The sequence below is a fragment of the Ursus arctos genome, unplaced genomic scaffold, assembly GCF_023065955.2.
Source record: "Ursus arctos isolate Adak ecotype North America unplaced genomic scaffold, UrsArc2.0 scaffold_2, whole genome shotgun sequence".
NCBI lineage: Eukaryota > Metazoa > Chordata > Mammalia > Carnivora > Ursidae > Ursus > Ursus arctos.
Window position 1 is genome coordinate 6,047,547 of NW_026622874.1, and position 19,508 is coordinate 6,067,054.

The window sequence follows — 19,508 nt, forward strand, 5'->3', positions numbered from 1 at the left end:
TTAAGGAATTTGTTGCCAGTAAACCTGCCATGCTAGAAATGTTAAAGGGGGGTTTTCTAGAGAGAGAAGGAAAATGATATAGGTTAGAAACTTGTATCTACATAAAGAAAAAGCATCAGAGAAGGAATAAGCAAAGATAAAAGAAATAAAAACTTTTATTTTTCTTATTCTTAATCTAATAGTTTGTTCAAAATAATAATGCTTTTGATTATGCATACATGCTTATATGTGCTTGTATAAAACTGAAATGAATGAAAGCAATGATGTAAAGGATGGGAGGAGGAATTAGGATTATTTCATTTTAAGGTATTTGCACTACTCATGAAGTGGGAGAATGTATTTTGAAAGTGTACTTGGATTGGTTGTAAATAGATACTGTAAACTATAGTACAGCCACTAAAAAATAAGCATAACTGATATCTTCAGAACAGAGAGAAAATGGAATCATATAAATTGTTCAATTAAAACCATAACAGACAGAAAAGGAGTGGCAGATAAAAATAGGAATAAAGAACAAAGGCAATAAATAGAAAGCAGTAGCAAATATGGTAGATATTAATCCAAAAATATCAACAGTCACTTAGAATATCAGCGAAGTACATCAATTATAAAACAGAGATTGTGTTAGATGGATCAAAAAATATCCAACTGTATGTTGTCTCTAAGAAGCCCACTTTTTTTTTTAAGATTTTATTCGTTTGAGAAAGAGAGAGAGACACAGAGAGCACAAGCAGAAGGAGAGGCAGAGGGAGAGGGAAAAGCAGACTCCCTGCTGAGCTGGGAGCCCAATGTGGGGCTCAATCCCAGTACCTGGAGATCATGACCTGAACTGAAGGCAGACGCTTAACCATCTGAGCCAGCCAGGCATCCAGGAAGTCCACTTTAAATATAGAGGCAGGTATAGATTACAAGTAAATGGATGAAGAAAGATATATCATGCTAACACCAATGGAAAGAAGGTGGGAGTTACTATATTAATTTCAGAGTAGAATTCAGAGTAAGGAAAGTTTTTAGGAATAAAAAGAGCATCACATGATGCCATCGCATGATAAAGGAATCAATTCTTCAAAAAGACATGCAAAACTTAACATGTAGGTGTGTAGCAATGCAGTATCAAAATGTGTGAGGCAAAAACTGATAGCACTGCAAGGGAAAATAGATGAATCTACTATTACAGGTGGAAACTTCAACACCCCTGTTTCAGAAATGAATGAATCCAGGAGGCATAAAATGAGTAAGGACATAGACGAGCTCAGCAACGTCATCAATCACATGGGTATAGGCGTATCTACAGGCTACTTCGTATAGCAACAGAATATGCATTCTTCTCAAGTTCACATGGAAAGAACATCCACCAAAAGAGACCACATTTTCTGGTCCATAAAACAAACCTTAACAAATCCTTAAGAAATTTAAGAGATTAGGAGTCGTACAAGGCTGCTCTCAGACCACAGTGGAATTAAACTAGATGTCAACACCAGAAATATAGCTGGAACAATTCCAAAATATTTCTAAATAACTTCTAAATAACACATGGGTCAAAGAAAATGTCTTGAGAAATTTTTAAATATTTTGAACCAAGTAGAAATGAAAACAAGTTTAACTTACTAAAATTTGTGGCATATAGTAAAAGCAGTGTTTAGGGGCAGTTTATAGCATTGTATGCATGTATAAGAAAAAAGACCTAAAATTAATAATCTTAGCTTTCACTTTAGATAGTAGAAAGAGAAAAGCAAATAAATCTGAAGTAAACAGAAGAAGAGAAATAATAAAAATTAGAACCAAAATTGATTAAATTGAAAACAGGAAACCAGTAGGGGAAAAAAAAAATCAATGAAATCAAAGCTTATTCTTTGAAAAGATAGTAAAATCAGTAAGTCTTTTGTCAGGCTAATTAAGAAAAAAAGAGATCCCTTTCATCTGTTTTTGAGAGTAATTTTATTAACAAGCCTTCCAGCATTAAACTGTTCTTACATTCTGGGAATCAGTTGCTCATATAATGGTAGAATTTCAATACAGCAATGGATTAGGATTAACATTTTATTAAGTTTTTTTGTTAAATTTATACTGAGATGAGTCTGTGGTTTTATTACTTGTATGCTCTTTTGGTTGGGTTTTGTTTCAGAGTTATATTAACTTTATATAAAGTGAAGCTTTCCCTTTTTTTGTGCTCATGGAAATAAACTTTTTGAAATTTGAAAGAATTCTTCTGTAACATGTTCTTTGTTATACTGTAGCTTTATTAATACTTTATTTTATTTTTCATTCATTTTGAGACAGTTTGGTTCACTTTCATTTTTCCAGTAAAATTGTCTTTCAGATTTTCAAATTTATAAGCATAGGGGTGAGTACTTTATGTAAATTTAATAACTTTCCTGGATACTTGAAAAGTAGGGGATTACCTGTAGATAATAGTTTAAATTATTTCATACATTTGCATTTCTCTTGACACTATAGTTTCTCGTTACAGTTTTCTTCTCTTTTCTGTAGTAAATCTTTTTGCAAAGAATGTGCTTACTCTATTTGGCATACTGTGCTTTCTGCTATATTAACTCCTTTATAAAATAAAATACAGATAAAACCAAAAACAAAAAAAGAGAGAAGACACTACTAATATTAGAAATCAAAGAAGGAACATCCCAGCATATCCCATGTACATCAAAAATAAAGGAATCCTGTTAATAACTTTGTGCACACAAATTTGATAACCTAGATGAAATGGACCAGTTCCTTGAAAGACACATGCTGCCAAAGATGACAGAAGAAATAAATAATCTGAAAAGGATTCTATTAAAGAAATTGGATCAATAATAACCTTCCAGAAAAGCACCGGGCCCAGATATGTTCACTGGTGATTACTATACAACATGTCAGGAAGAAGTCATACTAATTTTCTACAATCTCTTTCAGAAAACAGAAGCAGAGGGAATATTTACTAAGTCATTCTATGACACCAGTATTACACTAATACTAAAACTGGACAAAGGCATGAAAAAAGAGCCACAGACCAACATGTCTTATAGACGTAGATGCAAAAATCCCCAACCAAATATTAATAAATTGATCCCAACAATATGTAATAAGAATTACACACCATGCCCTACTGGGATTTCTATCCCATGTACGCAAGGCTGGTTCAACATTCAAAAATCAATGAATAACATGTATCACATCAATAGACTAAAAAATAAAGATCACATGATCATCTCATGCAAAAAAAAAATCTGATAGAATCCAACATCTATTCAAGATTAAAACTGTCAATAAATTTCTAAACCTGATAAAGAATATCTTAACAGAAAATAAGCTAACATCATACTTGTGAGAAACTTGACACTTTCCCACTAAGGTCAAGAGCATGGTGAAGATGTACCTTTCACCACTGCCTTTCAACATTGTATTGGATATCCTAGCTAATGTAGTAAGACAAGACAATTTAAGAGGTATACAGATTGTGAAGGAAGATGTAAAACTGTCTGTTCAGGGATGACATGATCATCTATATTGAGAATCAAAAAAGTTGACAAAACAACTGGAATTAATAAGCCATTATAGGAAGGTTGCAGGATACAAGGTTAATACTACAAAAGCCAGACACTTTCCTGTATAACCGCCATGAACAAGTGGAATTTGACATTTAAAACTCAATACTATTAATATTAGTACCCATAAAATTGAAATACTTAGGTATAATTATAATAAAATATGCATAAGAGCTACATGGGGAAAACTACAAAACGCTGACAAAAGAAATCAAAGAAGAACTAAATAAATGGAGATATTCCATGTTCATGGATAGGATGATTCAATATCATTAAGATTCAGTTCTTCCCATCTTGATCTGTAGATTTAATGCATTCCCAGTCAAAATCCCAGCAAGTCCTTTTGTGGATTTCATCAAACTAAACCTGAAGTTTATCTGGAGAAACAAAAGACCTAGAATAGCCAATACCATACTGAAGGAAAAGAACATAGTTGGAAGACTGACACTACCTGACTTTAGTATTTACCATCAACCTGCAGTAATCAAGACCATGTGGTACTGGCAAATGAATATACAGATAAGTTATTTTTAACAAATGGATAGAGGCAATATAATGGAGTAAAGATTGTCTTTTCAACAAATGGTGCTGAACAACTAGACATCCACATACCAAATGAATGAGTGAATGAATCTAGACATAGAACTTACACCCTTTACAAAAATGAACTCAAAATGGATCAGAGACCTAAATGAAAAACATGAAATTGTAACACTCCCAGGAGATTACATAGAAGATCTAGATCACCTAGGACAGTGACTTCTTACATACAGCACCAAAGGCACAATTCATGAAATAAAGAATTGATACGCTAGACTCCATTGAAAGTAAACATTTCTGCTCTGCAAGACACTGCGAAGAGAATGAAAAGATGAGACACAGACTGTGAAAAACTACAGACCTATCCAATGAAAGATTGTTATGCAAACTATACAAAGAACTTTTAAAACTCAATAATTAGAAAACAACACCAGGGTTGCAAGAGCCAACATGTGTAAGTAGTTGTGTTCCTGTATGCCAGCAGTGAACAATCCACAGAGGAAATTGTGAAAGCGATTTCAGTTACGATAGGAGCTAAAAGAATAGAGTTCCTTGGAATAAATTTAATCAGGAAGGTTTAAGGCTTATATAATGAAAATTACAGAACATTGCTGAAAGTTATTTAAGGAGACATAAGTAAATGGGAAGACATCCCACATGTATGGTTAGGACGACTTAATATTGTTTAGATGTCCATGTTACCCAAGTGATATACAGGTTCATCACAATCCTAGCAAAATTCCAACAGCCCCTTTTGCAGAAGTGGAAAACATAATCCTGAAATTCATACGGAATTGCAAGTGGCCCCAAGCAACCAAACAGTGGTGAAAAAGAAAAATAGAACTGGAGGACTCAAACTTACCAGTTTCAAAAGTTACTACAAAGTTAAAGTAACAGAAAGAGTGTGGTACTGGCAGAAGAATAGAAACACAAGCCACTTCAGACTCAAGAAGTGAACTTTTGCATCTATGGCTAAGTGACTTTTGACATCGTATTAAATCTGTTCAGTGAGGAAAGAACAGTCCCTTCAATTTATGTGCCAGGACAACTGTATTTCTACATGCAAACAAATTTGGGCCCCTAGCTCATATCATATAAAACAATTTACTCAAAATGGATCAACCTAAATATAAAATCTATAAGCATAGAACTCTTAGAAGAAAACGTTGGGGTAAATATTCATGACCATGGCATGGATTCTTAACACTGAAAGCATAAAGAAAAAAAATTTTTAATAAATTGGACTTCATCAAAATAAAAACTTGTGTGCAGTGCATCAAAGGACATTTTTAAGGAAATGGAAGAAATTATTTTCAAATCAAGTATCTGGTAAGAGTTTGATAACCAGAAAATATAGACAAGCCCTACAAATTGAACAACGAAAAGACAAACTACCCAACCAAAAATTGGGCAAGTAACTTGAATGGACATTTCTCCAAAGAGGATATTTTAATAGCCCATAAGCCCACAAAAAGATGTTCAACATCATTAGTCATTAGGGAAATGAAGTTAAAACCTCGAGATATCACTCCATACCTACTAGGATAGCTAAAATGGATTGTTGGGGGGTGGGGGAGGAACAATGCAAGTGTTTGCAAGGATGTGAAAACAGCTTGGTGGTTCCTCCAAAAGGTAAACATAGTTACCACATGACCCAGCAATTCAACTCCTACGTCTGTACCCTGAAGAATTATAAGCAGGGACTCAACCAGATACTTTTTACCCCAGTGTTCTTTGAAACATTATTACAGTAGCCAAAAGGTAGAAACAGCTCAAGTGTCCATCAACAGATATAGAAGCAGAATGTGGTTTTTACATACAATGGAGTATCACTCAGCCATCAAAAGGAGTGACTCTCTGATACCTGGTCCAACATGGATGAATCTTGAAAACTTTATGCTAAGTGAAAGATGCCAGACAAAACGAACAACTGTACGATTCTGCTTGCATGAAATATCTGGGATAGGCAAATTCATTGAGATAAAAAGTAGAATCGAGGTTACCAGGGGCCAGGTAGAGTGGGTAATGGGGAGTTATTCTTGAATGGTTAGAGAATTTCTTTTTGGGATAATGAAAAATTTTGGAAATACATAGCGGTCGTGGTTGTGCAACATTCTGAATGTAATTAATACTTACTGAATCCCACACTTAAAATGGTTAAAATGGCACAATTTTATGGTACATGTATTTTACTACTTAAAATTAACTATAAACCATTGAATTGTACACTTTAAATGGGTGAATAGTGTGGTATGTGAATAATGTCTCGGTAAGGCTGCTTTAAAAAAAAAACTTTTCAGTTCTTATCATTTGCTACAAGAGGTGGCCTAAGAAACTGGAATTTATTGTCTCAATTATTGCAACTAGATGTCTGAAATCAGTGTTGGGGGGTTGGCTTCTGATGGTTGCATTCCTTGGCTAATGTTTCACCTGGATCTCTGCCTTCTCCGTGTGCAAGACTGTGAGTCCAAATTTCTTCTTTTTATAAGGACATCGTTATATTGGCATAGGGCCCACCCTAATGACCTCATTTTAAGTCAACTACCTCTGTAAAGACCCTACCTTTATTTTCTTTTTTTCCAACCTTACTGAGATATAATTGACAAATTATATTAAATTGTATATATTTAAGGTATAAAATGTGATGTCTAGATATATGTGTATGTTGTGAAATATGTACCACAACAAACTAGTTAACATGCCCCTCATGCTGTCACTTAGTTATCTTTTTTTCTTTTTCTTTTTTTCTTTTTTGGCTGAGAACAGTTCAGATCAACCCTCTTAGAAATTTCAAGTATACAATATGGTATTGTTAACTTTAGTCACCCTGTTTTACCTTAGATCTCCAGAACTTACCCTACCTGTGTGAAATTTTTATACCCGTTCACCAACATTCTCCCATTTCCTCTGCTCCCCCCTTGGCAACTACCATTTTTACCCTCTGCTCCTAAGAGTTTGACTTTTTTAGATTCCACATATAAGTCAGATCATGCAGTATTTGAGACCATATTTTAAAATATCACATTCTGAGGTACTGGTGGTTAGTGCTTTAACATGAATTTTGGAGGGACACATTCAACCCTTAACACATGTATTTTTCACATGAAATTGTGATACAAGCGTTTACGCTCATTACGTAACTGTCACATAATTTTAATGATTATAGAGGGATGTCCACTTAATCCAGTTCTCTACTATTGAATATTTATGTTTCACTTTTCAACACTGTCATTACGATGAACGCTTTTGTGCATTGCTTTTTTGATATTTCTAAGAACAGATACCTAGAAATGAAATTGTCAGGTCACTTTAAGGCACAAGATGCAGACCACAAATTGTTGCAAGTGTAAGAGGCGTTTCTTGTCTTAGTAGTAGACTGTTTATTAATCATATTTTTTCTTTGTGAATTATTCCTTAAAGTTATTTGGCTTTTTAATTTTAGAGTCTGAACGTGTCTCTTATGATTCATATAAACTCTTTGCATAGCGAAAATGATACTTTATCTTCCATTTTTCCACAACTATTCATTTGTCTTTTGCCCTTTAATTTTGGTCTTCCTTTTCAAATCAAAGGAGGTTTGTTCTTATTTTCCTTAGTGTTTCTTTTATTGCTTCAAAGCTTAGCTTGTCCTTTTCTCAGAGTTTGTTAAGTATGTAATTCTGCCTTTCCTGGATGTTTCCATTGGGTTTCAAAATATTTAATTCTAGTCAATTATACTTCTATATACTTCTAAATATATTTAAATCTAACTTACTTGGAATTTGTTTTGCTAGATGGGATGTTGTGAGATTCGTTTTGTTCTTTTGTTGCTGAATTGGTGGTTCCAATTCCATTAGCTAATCATTGCCTTCCTCTGTGATTGAAGACGTCTGATATATTGAATAAAATTATTTGGGGATGGAGCTCAATTACACTGAGACTTTATTAAAGATTTGTATAGTATGTTTTAATATCTGAAAAGAACATTCTTCTCTCTCCCTCGTTACTCCTTTTTCCCCCCCAGGATTTTCTTTGGCATTTTTACAAGTGTATTTTTCCTATGTACAAGGAACACCTGTGTGCCATCACCTATATTGGTTTTGTTATATTTACAAGGAATATAACTTGAGAAATATTCAATACCTATCCATTTAATCTTTCAAGTAGTAGGTATTTTTCTGTATTGTTTGAAGGCTTTCTTTTTTGTCTTTTATAAAGACTTATGCTGTCTTCATATACTTCAGAAAAGTTACTCACTATTGTTATTCCTCATGTGCGTGTATTAGTTTCTGATAATTTTTCTTGATTATTTTTGCTATTAACAATGAAATTTTTTACTGTTTTATTATTGCCCGTTCCGCTCCCCAGAAGTATTGTTGATTTGTGTTTATCTTACCTGTAGTTGGTTTACACAGCTTTATCAGTTGTAACACTTTTTAGTGGATTTATTTACATTTCATGGGCAAACAATTTTATGGAAATTTAGTGGTTTTTATCACTTTTCTTTCTAATATTCATTTCTTGTAACTACTGCTCATGTTACTTGCTCAGACAGAATATCTAAAAACTAATACGAAGTAAGAAGTAATGGCAGACACCCTTTTTGTGATTATTCCTCAATCTCTTGCATGTATTTCTGGTGTTTCACCAGTAGGTATTATTTTGTCTGATAGCTGGAAAATGGGTAAAGGAGAATCACTTTACTGTTCTTTGTTTTGTTTGATTGTGGGACTCAGAGTAGTATTTGGAACGGGTGTTGGATTTTCTCAGATAGTTTTGGGCATGGGCACCTACTGAGATTATCGTATGCATTTATTTTCATTTAATCCATTAAATAATGCCATCTTTGTACATTTATTAACAGGTTTACTAGTATTAAATTACCTTCAATACCTGCAGTAAGACCTGTTCTTTTGGGGTAGATTGTTCTTTTTTACATATGGTTTGATTTTATCAGTATTTTATTTGACTTTCTTTACATCCTTATCAGCAAGTGACTTGAATCTATGACTCGTTCTGGTGGTATCTTTGTTAGGTTTTGATATCAGGGTCTCTTCTGCTTGAAAGTCAGTGCATGCTGCTGCTTTCCCAATAGCCAAACTATACAAACCAGAACAGCAAACTAAAATTCTTCTTTAGGTGATGAAAAAAAATGAAAGAGCCGTAGAGGTAAGTGGTCAGGACCACTGATGTCGATTTAGGCCTCATTTTTCTGGAGACGCATGAGCCAGAGTTGGACTCTCTGTGGCTCTTCCTGGTTCCAGCGAGCGCTGTTTGCCAGGCTGCCCCCAAATGCTGGACAGTCTGAGTCCCGTGTGTGGTAGGCACACCATCAGTGCTGCTTTAGCAATTGGTTAAATAATACAGTGGACACCCCAGACACAGTTCTCCAGCCCCATTGATGTCTCTGGTTTTTGGTGTTTTGTTTTGTTTTGTTTTTTTAAGTATATGACTTAAGTGTGAAGAAGTAAGGATAGTTTTCTTTCAACTTTAAATCAACTTCTTTTAATAGTTTTTCAGCCCTTAATACTGTTTTCAAAAAAGGACACAGTGTCCTCCAGAGCATGATTCCTTGTTGTCACTAAACAGAGCCATAGGTTCTTTGGGTTTTAAAAGTTTATCGTTGATCTCCTGGGAAAATAGATAGCATATAGCAAAGTAAATGGAAAAGTTCCAAAGCTCAGGAGGTCTTACAGGCATAATCTCCATATGTTTCTGCTCACCCTTTAGCCACTGTCCAAAAGAAGCTTTGGACTTTGTGTTTTCCTTGCACCTTATTAGTGAGATTATATTTCATCCAAATTTCTAAGAAGTTGGCTTCCAACTAAATTTCTCATCCCTAATGCCCTACCTAAATGCCAAGAAACCTATCATTTTTTCTAGTGGATGTGAAGACGTTTGATTTAGACCTTTGTCTTTCTCCCCAGACCATTGGAGAAGCCACCTCTCTTTCCTTTTTGTACATTCTAGCTCTGTCATTTTCTACCCCCATTTAATCTTCTAAAGACACAAACATACTTATAATCCTTTATTGGTTCTATATCAGAAATAGGATGCAGTTAGATTTTTTCTGACTCTATACACCAACAATAGTTGTGTCTACATTAGAAATTTAAATATAAACAAATAATTACATAACTGTGAGCAGAAATTACAGATAAGTGTATAATCTTGGTGTAAAGAAGGCTGTAAAACACAGCACAAAAAGGGAATACATACTAAGAAAAGTGTTTGCGACATATGGCTGACAAAAGGTAAATAGCCTTAATAAAGAAAGTATTGTTGATGTGATAATATACAAAAATAATACTCAGCTATATGAACAGTTCTTTGTATTATAGAAAGAAGTTATTTGATATTTTATTATTCTTAGAGATGAACCAATTTTTTGTTATTACTTCTATAGCAAAAACAGATTAGTTACTCACCAGGACTGTGCAGCATAGAACATCAGCAAGAGATAACCAAACTAAAGACTGATTTAGAAAAGAAAAGTATCTTTTATGAAGAAGAATTGTCTAAAAGAGAAGGAATACATGCAAATGAAATTAAAAATCTGAAGAAAGAACTTCATGATTCAGAAGGCCAACAACTTGCTCTCAACAAGGAAATTATGATTTTGAAAGACAAATTGGAAAAAAACAGGAGAGAGAGGTAAGAATCAAGTTATTTACTCCTCTAATAAATATTTCATGAATGCCTGTTGTGTGTCAGCGGCTGCAGAGACACGGGCAGTTCACATACCCCAGTCCTAAGGAGCCAAAGCCCAGATCGGTAAACAGGAAATTATACTACAGCTTGACTGGCCAGCAAATGGGATCGTGTAAGTACAGGCAAAAGGCAGGGGCACAAAAGGTAACTTCAGTATGTCTGGGTGTTTTGGACAAAATATCTCAGTTAAGACCAAAGAAATAAGAAATTATCTAACTATGGAAGAGTGTCCAGACAGAGTAGCAGATGTGCTAAGATGGAGAGGTAAAGGGGAGCATGACACATTGAGAAGACTAAGGCTGTTCCCGATGGTGGAGCCGTAGAAAGACAGATGAGAGGGTGAGAAGTGGGTCTGCAGAGGGAAGTAGAGGCAAGATCATGAAGGAGGGCAAGGAGTTTGGACTTCATGCGGAGGCCATTGAAAGCAGGTGACAGGGTGGTAGTCGTGGTTTTGAAAGATCGCTCTTCTGTGTGGAGTGGGACTCAGGGGAGCAGATGGCAGGTAGGAACCTGGCCGTGAGAGATGAGTAGGACTGTAGGTGCTGACCGTGAAGGTGGAGGGAAGCGTGTGGGCTCAGAAGATCTCAGCCAGAAACCAGGTGCCATATGGCCCGATGTGAGAAATTGCTAGTGATGCTCCTGTTTCTGGATTTTAGGCAGCTGAATACATGCTATAGTCATTCTCAACTTCTGTTGGAAGCCGAAGTTTATTTGGTTTAGTCTATTCATTCAACAAAAAGTTTTTTAGGACCCATGGTGGGTAAAGCACTATTAGAGGCCCTGGGAACATTGTGGTGGGTAGACAAAAAGAAAGTCTCTGTCCTTACGGAGCTTTCCTTTACTTAGGTAAAAGGCTATAAACCGAGTAAATAAAATATAGAATATATTAGGTTATGATAAATGCCAAGAACAAAAAATACAGCACAGGACGGGGCCATGAAGCATTGAGGGGGTGATTAAATTGTCTGTAGAGACTGGTCTGGGGAAATTATGCTGAGGAGGTAATTGAAGTAAGGGCTGAAGAAAGTAGGGAGGCATCTCTACAGACGTAGGAGAACGCTCTACACAAACGGTCTGTTAAAAAAAATAACAAGGCAAAACCATGGAGACAGTATAAAGATCAGTGGTTGTGGGGGCTCGGGGGGGATGGAGGTGTCTAGGAGGCTGTCCAGGGCAGCCAGCGTATACTCTGCACGATGCTGTGAGGTAGGTGCGTGTCGTTGAACACATGCCCAAACCCTGACATAAGCTGTGGAGTTGGAGTGATGGCAATGTGTCTGCTGCAAGTTCACTGAGGAAGCACATGGCCCGCTCTGGTGGGGGTGCTGTTGTGGAGAGGCTGTACCCGTGTTTGGGGCAGGGGTCCGTGCGAAATCTCTGCTATGAACCTAAAACTTTTCTAAAAAATAAAGTCTATTAAAAATAATAATAAGGAGGCCAATATGGCCATGGTAGACTTAAGGGGACAGCATAGTAGGAGAGGAGTATGAGAGGGACCCGGGCCAGATGGCGCAAGGCTTTGTGGCAGGTAACTTCTGGTTATTTGCTCTGAATAACACCATGGCAGGGATGTACTGCAGGATTTTGAGTGGAAAATTGACTAATGCTGGGTTGTGTTTTAACAGGGTTACGCTGACTACTGGGTTAAGAACAGTCTGACTCCGATGAGAGAAAAGCATGGAAATGATTAAGAAGGCTATCACAGTAGTCCAGGCCCAAGAGGGTGGTGGGTTGGCCGAGGGTAGAGGCAGAAGTGGTGGTAAGACGTGTTGGAATTCTGATACTCCTTAAAAGTAAAGACACTGGTTTCTGCTGGTGGACTAGATACGGAGTGAGAAAGGAAGAGGAAGAATCAAGGATGATACTGAGGTTCTGGGCCTTAGCAGTTAGGAGATTGTAGTTACCATTTAGAGAGGAGCAGTGCAGGGGAAGCACGTCTGGGATAGGGATGTCACCGGGAGCTCGTTTTAAACAGGTTATGTTTGAGGTGCCTATTAGACACCCACGTGGAGATGTCAAGTAGGCCATTGAATAGATCAGCCTGGATTTTAGGCCCAGAGATAAAATCCTGGGAGTATTTAATCATTCACATGGTATTTAAAACAGTGAGACTCTGTGAGATCACTTAGTGATTGATAGAGATAGAAAAGAGGTCCAGCACCGAACCCTGGGGTGCTCCTGGGGTCTTTAGGAGTTTGGAAATGAGGAAGAAACAGCAAAGAGGACAGCCAAGAATGATAGGAAGAAGACCAGGCCGATTTGGTGTCCTGGAAGCCATGTGATAAAAGCATATCAAATCTGTCTACATGTTACATGAGATGCGGTCTGAATCAAGTAAGATGAGGTCCAAACAGTGACAGTTGAATTTAACAATATGAGCCTCATTGGTAACTTTGATAAGAACAATTTCAGTGGAACTAGAGGGCAAAAAACCCCACCGTGGGAGCCAAGACTTGGAGAGCAGAAACAGAATAGTAGTTGGAATCTCTTAAAAGCAAAACAGTGCAAGGAAGCAGTAGCTGGAGGGGAAATTGATCTCAAAAGAAGTCATTTTGCCTTTTGTTTCTGTTTTTAGATAGGAGAGATAACACCATGTTTGTAATCTGATAGGAATTATCCAACAGGTAGAGAACAGTACAGAAACCGGATACTTGAACAGTTGTATAAGCGGAGGGTTTGGGCTGAGCTGTGCTTTTCACCTAGAGAAAGAGAAGAGAAAGCAGAATGTATGAGGAAGGTAATAGGGTGGTAGGACCTTGTTTATGTGTGGAGCTCTCCTGAGCTGGGCATGGTGAATTTGAGGTGCTTGGTGAGACATCTTTGTGGAGATACCAAGTCAGCAGTGTAAGCAAGCCCAGAAAAGCTTCTGATTAAATTCAGACTTCATCAGCATAACAGGTAATTGGATTCAGGTGGTGCAGAGCCCGCTCAGGGGAAGGGTGCAGACAGAGAAGTTGGGCTCTGGAACGGAGTACCCGGGAGCATTGGCATTTACGGGAAGGACAGAAAGAGGGGAGTCCACAAGGACAGAGATGGAGGCTAGAAATCAGAGAGTGTGGCATCACTGAAGCCAAGAGAAGATGGCATTTCAAGAGGGAGGAAATGGGCGATGGTGTCAGAGGTGGCGGGTAGATTGGATGTGGGAACGGGACCGTGGCCAGTTGTGAGAGAACAGCTTTTTGAGGTGGTGGCGTGGCAGAAGCCAGATTTTGCGTGGTGAGAAACAGGCGATGAGAGAGTGGGTACAGAACACCCTATCAAGGCTTCCAGATGGTTCCCTGTGAATAGAAAGGCAGGGAATTGGCAAACGAAGCATGACATTGCTTGTGCGTTTTGTTTGCGTATGAAAGAGACTTCAGCTTTGTTTAGTGCTGGTAGGAAAAAACAAGAAGAGTTTTACATAGAAATTTTACTCCGTTTATTTGTGTACATATTTTTCTGAAAGGCTTCGTGGTAATTTTTCAAGTTTTTGTCGTTGTTTGTTATTTGGAGTTGCTTCTGAATCAAGAAAGATGATTTTTAAAATTTCATTTAAATTCAAGTTAGTTAACATATAGCGTATCACTAGTTTCAGAGGTAGAGGTCAGTGATTCATCAGTTGCATGTAACACCCAGTGCTCATCACATCACGTGCCCTCCTTAATGCCCATCACCCAGCTACCCCTTCCCCCCACCCTCTCCCCTCCAGCAACCATCAGTCTAATTAACAGTCTCTTATGGTTTGTCTCCTCTGTTTTCATCTTTTATTTTTTCTTCCTTTGCCCTATGATCCTCTGTTTTGTTTCTTAAATTCCACATATTAGTGAAATCATATGGTATTTGTCTTCCTCTGACTGACTTATTTTGCTTAGTATAATAATACACTCCAACTCCATCCACATCATTGCAGACAGCAAGATTTCATTTCTTTCTGATGGGTGAGTAATATTCCTGTTTGTGTGTGTGTGTGTGTGTGTGTGTGTGTGTGTGTGTACACACATCTTCTTTATCCATTCATCCATCGATGGACATCTGGGCTCTTCCCATATTTTGGCCATTGTGAACATTCTCTATAAACATTGGGATGCAAACATAACTAACTTTTGACTTTTGATAATTTTTTTAAAGTGCATGTTTGCCCGTACACAGGATGATCTGTTTTCCCAGAATTTATAATTTAGATTATAATTTCATTTATATTCGCTAATATAGTGATGTAAGAGGTTTTTAAGATTACGTGTTTAAAATTAGCCATTACTTAAGGGGCGCCTGGGTGGCTCAGTCGTTATGCGTCTGCTTTCGGCTCAGGGCATGATCCCGGAGTCCTGGGATCGAGCCCCACATCAGGCTCCTCCGCTGGGAGCCTGCTTCTTCCTCTCTCACTCCCCCTGCCTGTGTTCCCTCTCTCACTGGCTATCTTTCTGTCAAATAAATAAATAAAATCTTAAAAAAAAATAAAATAAAATTAGCCATTATTTAAGTTCTTTGTTGACTTGAAATCAACCATATGAAATTACCCAGAACAGATCCACGCTGAATTTCAGTTACTGCTAAGATATAAGCCTCTTTAAAAAAAAATTTTTTTTTATTGAGTGTAAGTTGACACACAGTGTTACCTTAGTTTCAGGTGTAGAACATGGTGATTCACCTTCTCTACAGGTTATGCTGTTCTCAGCAGTGTAGCTACCATCACTGTATGGCCATTTCAGTATCATTGACTCGATTCCCTAGGCTGTGCCTTTTATTTCTATGTCTTATTCATTCCGTAACTGGAATCCTGCACCTCCCACTCTGCCTGGCCCATTTTGCCCATCCTCCACGCCCCTTCTGGCAATCATCAGTTCTCTGTGTTTATGGGTCTGATTCCACTTTTCATTTGTTTGTTCATTTGTTTTGTTTCTTAGATTCTACATGTGAATGAAATCATATGTTGTTTGTCTTTTTAGGTCTGGCTTCTTTCACTTGGCTTAATACCCTTTATGCCCATTCATGTTACCACAAATGGCAAGATCTCATCCCTTTTTACAGCTGTGTAGTAGCCCGTTGTGTGTGTATATACCACATCGTCCTTATCCATTTGCCTATTGATGGGCACTTAGGTTGCTTCCATATCTTCGCTTTGTAAATAATGCTGCAGTAAACATAACGGTGCATATATCTTTTCAAATTAGTGTTTTCATTTTCCTCAGGTAAATACCCAATAGTGGAATTACTGGATCATATGGTGTTTCTATTTTTAATTTTTTGAGGCACCTCCATACTGTTTTCCTCTATGGCTGCACCATTTTGCGTTCCCACCAGCAGTGCACGAGGGTTCCTTTTTTTTTTTTTCCACATCCTTGCCAACACTTATTTCTTGTCTTTTTTATTGTTAGCCATTCTGACAGGTGTGAGGTGATATCTCATTGTGGTTTTGACTTGCATTTCCCTGATGATCAGTGATGTTAAGCATCTTTTCATGTGTCTGTTGGCCATCTGTATGTTGTCTTTAGAAAAATGTCTATTCAGGTCCTCGTCCCATTTTTTAATTGGATTACTTGGTTTTTTTGGTGTTGACTTGTGTACGTTCTTTGTATGTTTTGGATATTAACCCCTTATTGGATATGTCATTTGCAAATATCTTCTCCCATTCAGTAGGTTGCCTTTTAGTTTTGATGATGGTTTCCTTCACTGTGCAAGTTTTTTATTTTGATGTACTCCCAACAGTTTTTTTTTTTTTATTTTTGGGTTTTTTTTGCTTTTGTTTCCCTTGTCTTAGGAGGCATATCTAAAAAAATATTGCTGTGGCCAATGTCAGAGAAATTACTGCCTGTGTTCTTTTCTGGGAATTTTATCAGGTCTCACATTTAATCTATAATCCATTTTGAGTTTATTTTTATGTATGGTGTGGGAAAGTAGTCCAGCTTCATTCTTTTGCATGTGGCTGTCCAGTTTTCCCAGCACCATTTACTGGAGACTGTCTTTTCCCCATTGTATATTCCTGCCTCCTTTATCATAGATGAATTGATCATCTATGTGTGGGTTTATTTCTGGGGTCTCTGTTCCATTGATCCATGTGTTTATTTTTGTGTCAGTATGTTACTGCTTTAATTTCTACAACTTTGTAGTATATCTTGAAATCTTGTAGTATGCCTCCAGCTTTGTTCTTCTTCCTCAAGATTGCTTTGGCTGCTTGGGGTCTTTTGTGGTGCCATACAAATATTAGTATTACATGTTCTAGTTCTGTGAAAAATGCTGTTGCCACTTTCGTGGGTATTGCACTGAATCTGTAGATTGGTTAGTATGGACATTTCAGCAATATTAATTCTTCCAGTCCATGAGCATGGACTGTCTTTCCATTTGTTTGCATCATCTTCAGTTTCATTCATAGTTTTCAGAGTACAGGTCTTTCACCAGCTTGGTTAAGTTTATTACTAGCTATTTTATTTATTCTTTTTGGTGTGATTGTAAATGCAATTGTTTTCTTAATTTCTCCTCCTCCTACTTTGTTATTAGTGTATTAATGAAATGCTACCAATTTCTGGGTACTTTTTTTTCTTTGTTTGCTGTGGCTACAACTTCCAGTACTATGTTGAAACAAAGTGGTAAGAGTGGACATCCTTGTCTTGTTTCTTTTTTTGTTTTTTTTTGGTTAAGATTTTATTTATTTATTTGACAGAGAGACAGCCAGCGAGAGAGGGAACACAAGTAGGGGGAGTGGGAGAGGAGGAAGCAGGCTCCCAGTAGGGAGCCCGATGCAGGCCTGATCCCAGGACACCAGGATCACGCCCTGAGCCAAAGGCAGACACTCAACAACTGAGCCAGGCGCCCCCTTTGTCTTGTTTCTGACCTTACAGGGAAAGCTCTCAGTTTTTTCCCTCTATGGAGGATGTTAGCTGTGGGGTTTTCATAGATGGCCTTTATTATGTTGAGGTGTGTTCCCTCTAAATCCAGTTTGTTGAGGGGCTTAGCATGAATAGAAAGTTGAATTTTGTCACATGCTTTTTCTGCATCTTTTGAGATGATTATACAATTTTTATCCTTCATTTTCTTGATGTGGTGTATGATGTTGATTGATTTGTGTATATGGAACCATCCTTACATTCCAGACTAAATCCTACTTGATCATGGTGAATGATCCTTTTAATGTATTGTTGAATGTGGTTTGCTGCTATTTTGTTGAACATTTTTTTTTTAAGATTTTATTTATTTATTTGACAGAGATAGAGACAGCCAGCGAGAGAGGGAACACAAGCAGGGGGAGTGGGAGAGGAAGAAGCAGGCTCATAGTGGAGGAGCCTGACGCGGGGCTCGATCCCAAAACGCCAGGATCACGCCCTGAGCCGAAGGCAGACGCTTAACCACTGTGCCACCCAGGCGCCCCTGTTGAACATTTTTATAACCATGTTCATCAGGGGTATTGGCCTGTAGTTCTCTTTTTTGTAGTGTCTTTGGTTTTGGTATCGGGGTAATGCTGGCCTTATAGAATGTGTTTGGAAAATTTCTGTCCTCTTCTATTTTTTATAACAGAGAAGAGTTAGGTATTAACTCTTCTTTAAATGTCTGGTGGAATTCACATGCTAAGCCATCTGGTCCTGGACTTTTATTTTTGGGGAAGTGTTTTGATTACTGATTCAATTTTGTTACTAGTAATTGGCCTGTCAGATTTTTTGTTTCTTCCTGATTCAATTTGGAAGATAGTGTGTTTCTGGGAATTTATCCATTTCTTCTAGTTTGTCCAATTTGTTGGCATATAATTTTTCATAGAATTCTCTTGTATTTGTGTGGTGTCAGTTCTCTTTTGTTTCTGGTTTTATGTATTTGAGTCTTTTTTCTTCATGAGTCTGGGTAAGGGTTTATCAGTCTTGTTTATCTTTTCAAAGAGTCAGTTTTTGGTTTCATTATAGGTTTTTTCCTTTTTTTTTTAAATCTCTATTTCATTTATTTCTGCTCTGGTCTGTATTATTTCCTTTCTTCTACTCACCTTGGATTTCATTTGCCCTTTTTTTTCTAACTTAAGTATAAAGTTAGATTGTTTATTTGAGCTTCTTATTTCTTGAGTTGGCCTGTATCACTGGATATTTCCCTCTTAGAACTGCTTTTTCTGTGTCAAAGATTTTGGACCATTGTGTTTTCATTTTCATTTGTCTCCATGTATTTTTTTTTTAATTTCTTTGATTTCTTCATTGACTCATTTGTTGTTTAGAATATAAGCCTCTTCATCTGCATTTCAATTCAGTGTTTGAGAACTGATTCCCCTTTCTCCCTTAGGTGGTTTCCAAAAAGTCTTTTAGCACTGTGTTTACCTCTAAGGGTGAATCAGTTGTACCCCTCAGAACTATGATTTTAAATAAGTTTTATAATGTTAAATTTGTTGTGTTTATATGCATATGTGTAGGTAGGTTGGTAATTAGGTATGAAGGAAGGAAGGGCTGAATATATCGAGAGAACTATTGGAAATTTCACTGAGGGTTTGCTAGCAATCTTGAGCTGAGTATAAGGAATCGTGTTGGGGCCTATGTGTCCCCATCTTTCCCTGACCTCTTCATTTTCCCAAACTTTCTGGTACATACACAACCAAATAAGGTGAGTACAGTCATGAAGTCTACAAAAATAGGTGTCTTCTCAGATTTTCAAATGGAAAACAAAGTAGATGTTGTTAGGCAGACAAGTGTATTAATTAAAAGAAAGTGATTGTGACTTTTAATTTTAAGGGTGAAGATTGGGATTTGGCACATTTAAGATACGTGACTTTTCAGAATAAAAGCAGATGGTACA

The 19,508-nt window shown here is 37.1% G+C and overlaps 1 protein-coding gene across 14 annotated transcripts in view; it reads left to right on the forward strand.

The window, feature by feature from the left end:
- CDC42BPA (CDC42 binding protein kinase alpha) overlaps positions 1 to 19,508 on the forward strand; it is a 309,574-nt gene that overhangs the window by 200,717 nt on the left and 89,349 nt on the right. For all 14 annotated transcript variants that reach the window (XM_057314949.1, XM_057314950.1, XM_044387983.3 and 11 more), the window contains one exon: positions 10,468 to 10,715. In XM_057314949.1, the coding sequence (XP_057170932.1) occupies positions 10,468 to 10,715 (248 nt within the window). The remainder of the gene's footprint in view (positions 1 to 10,467; positions 10,716 to 19,508) is intronic.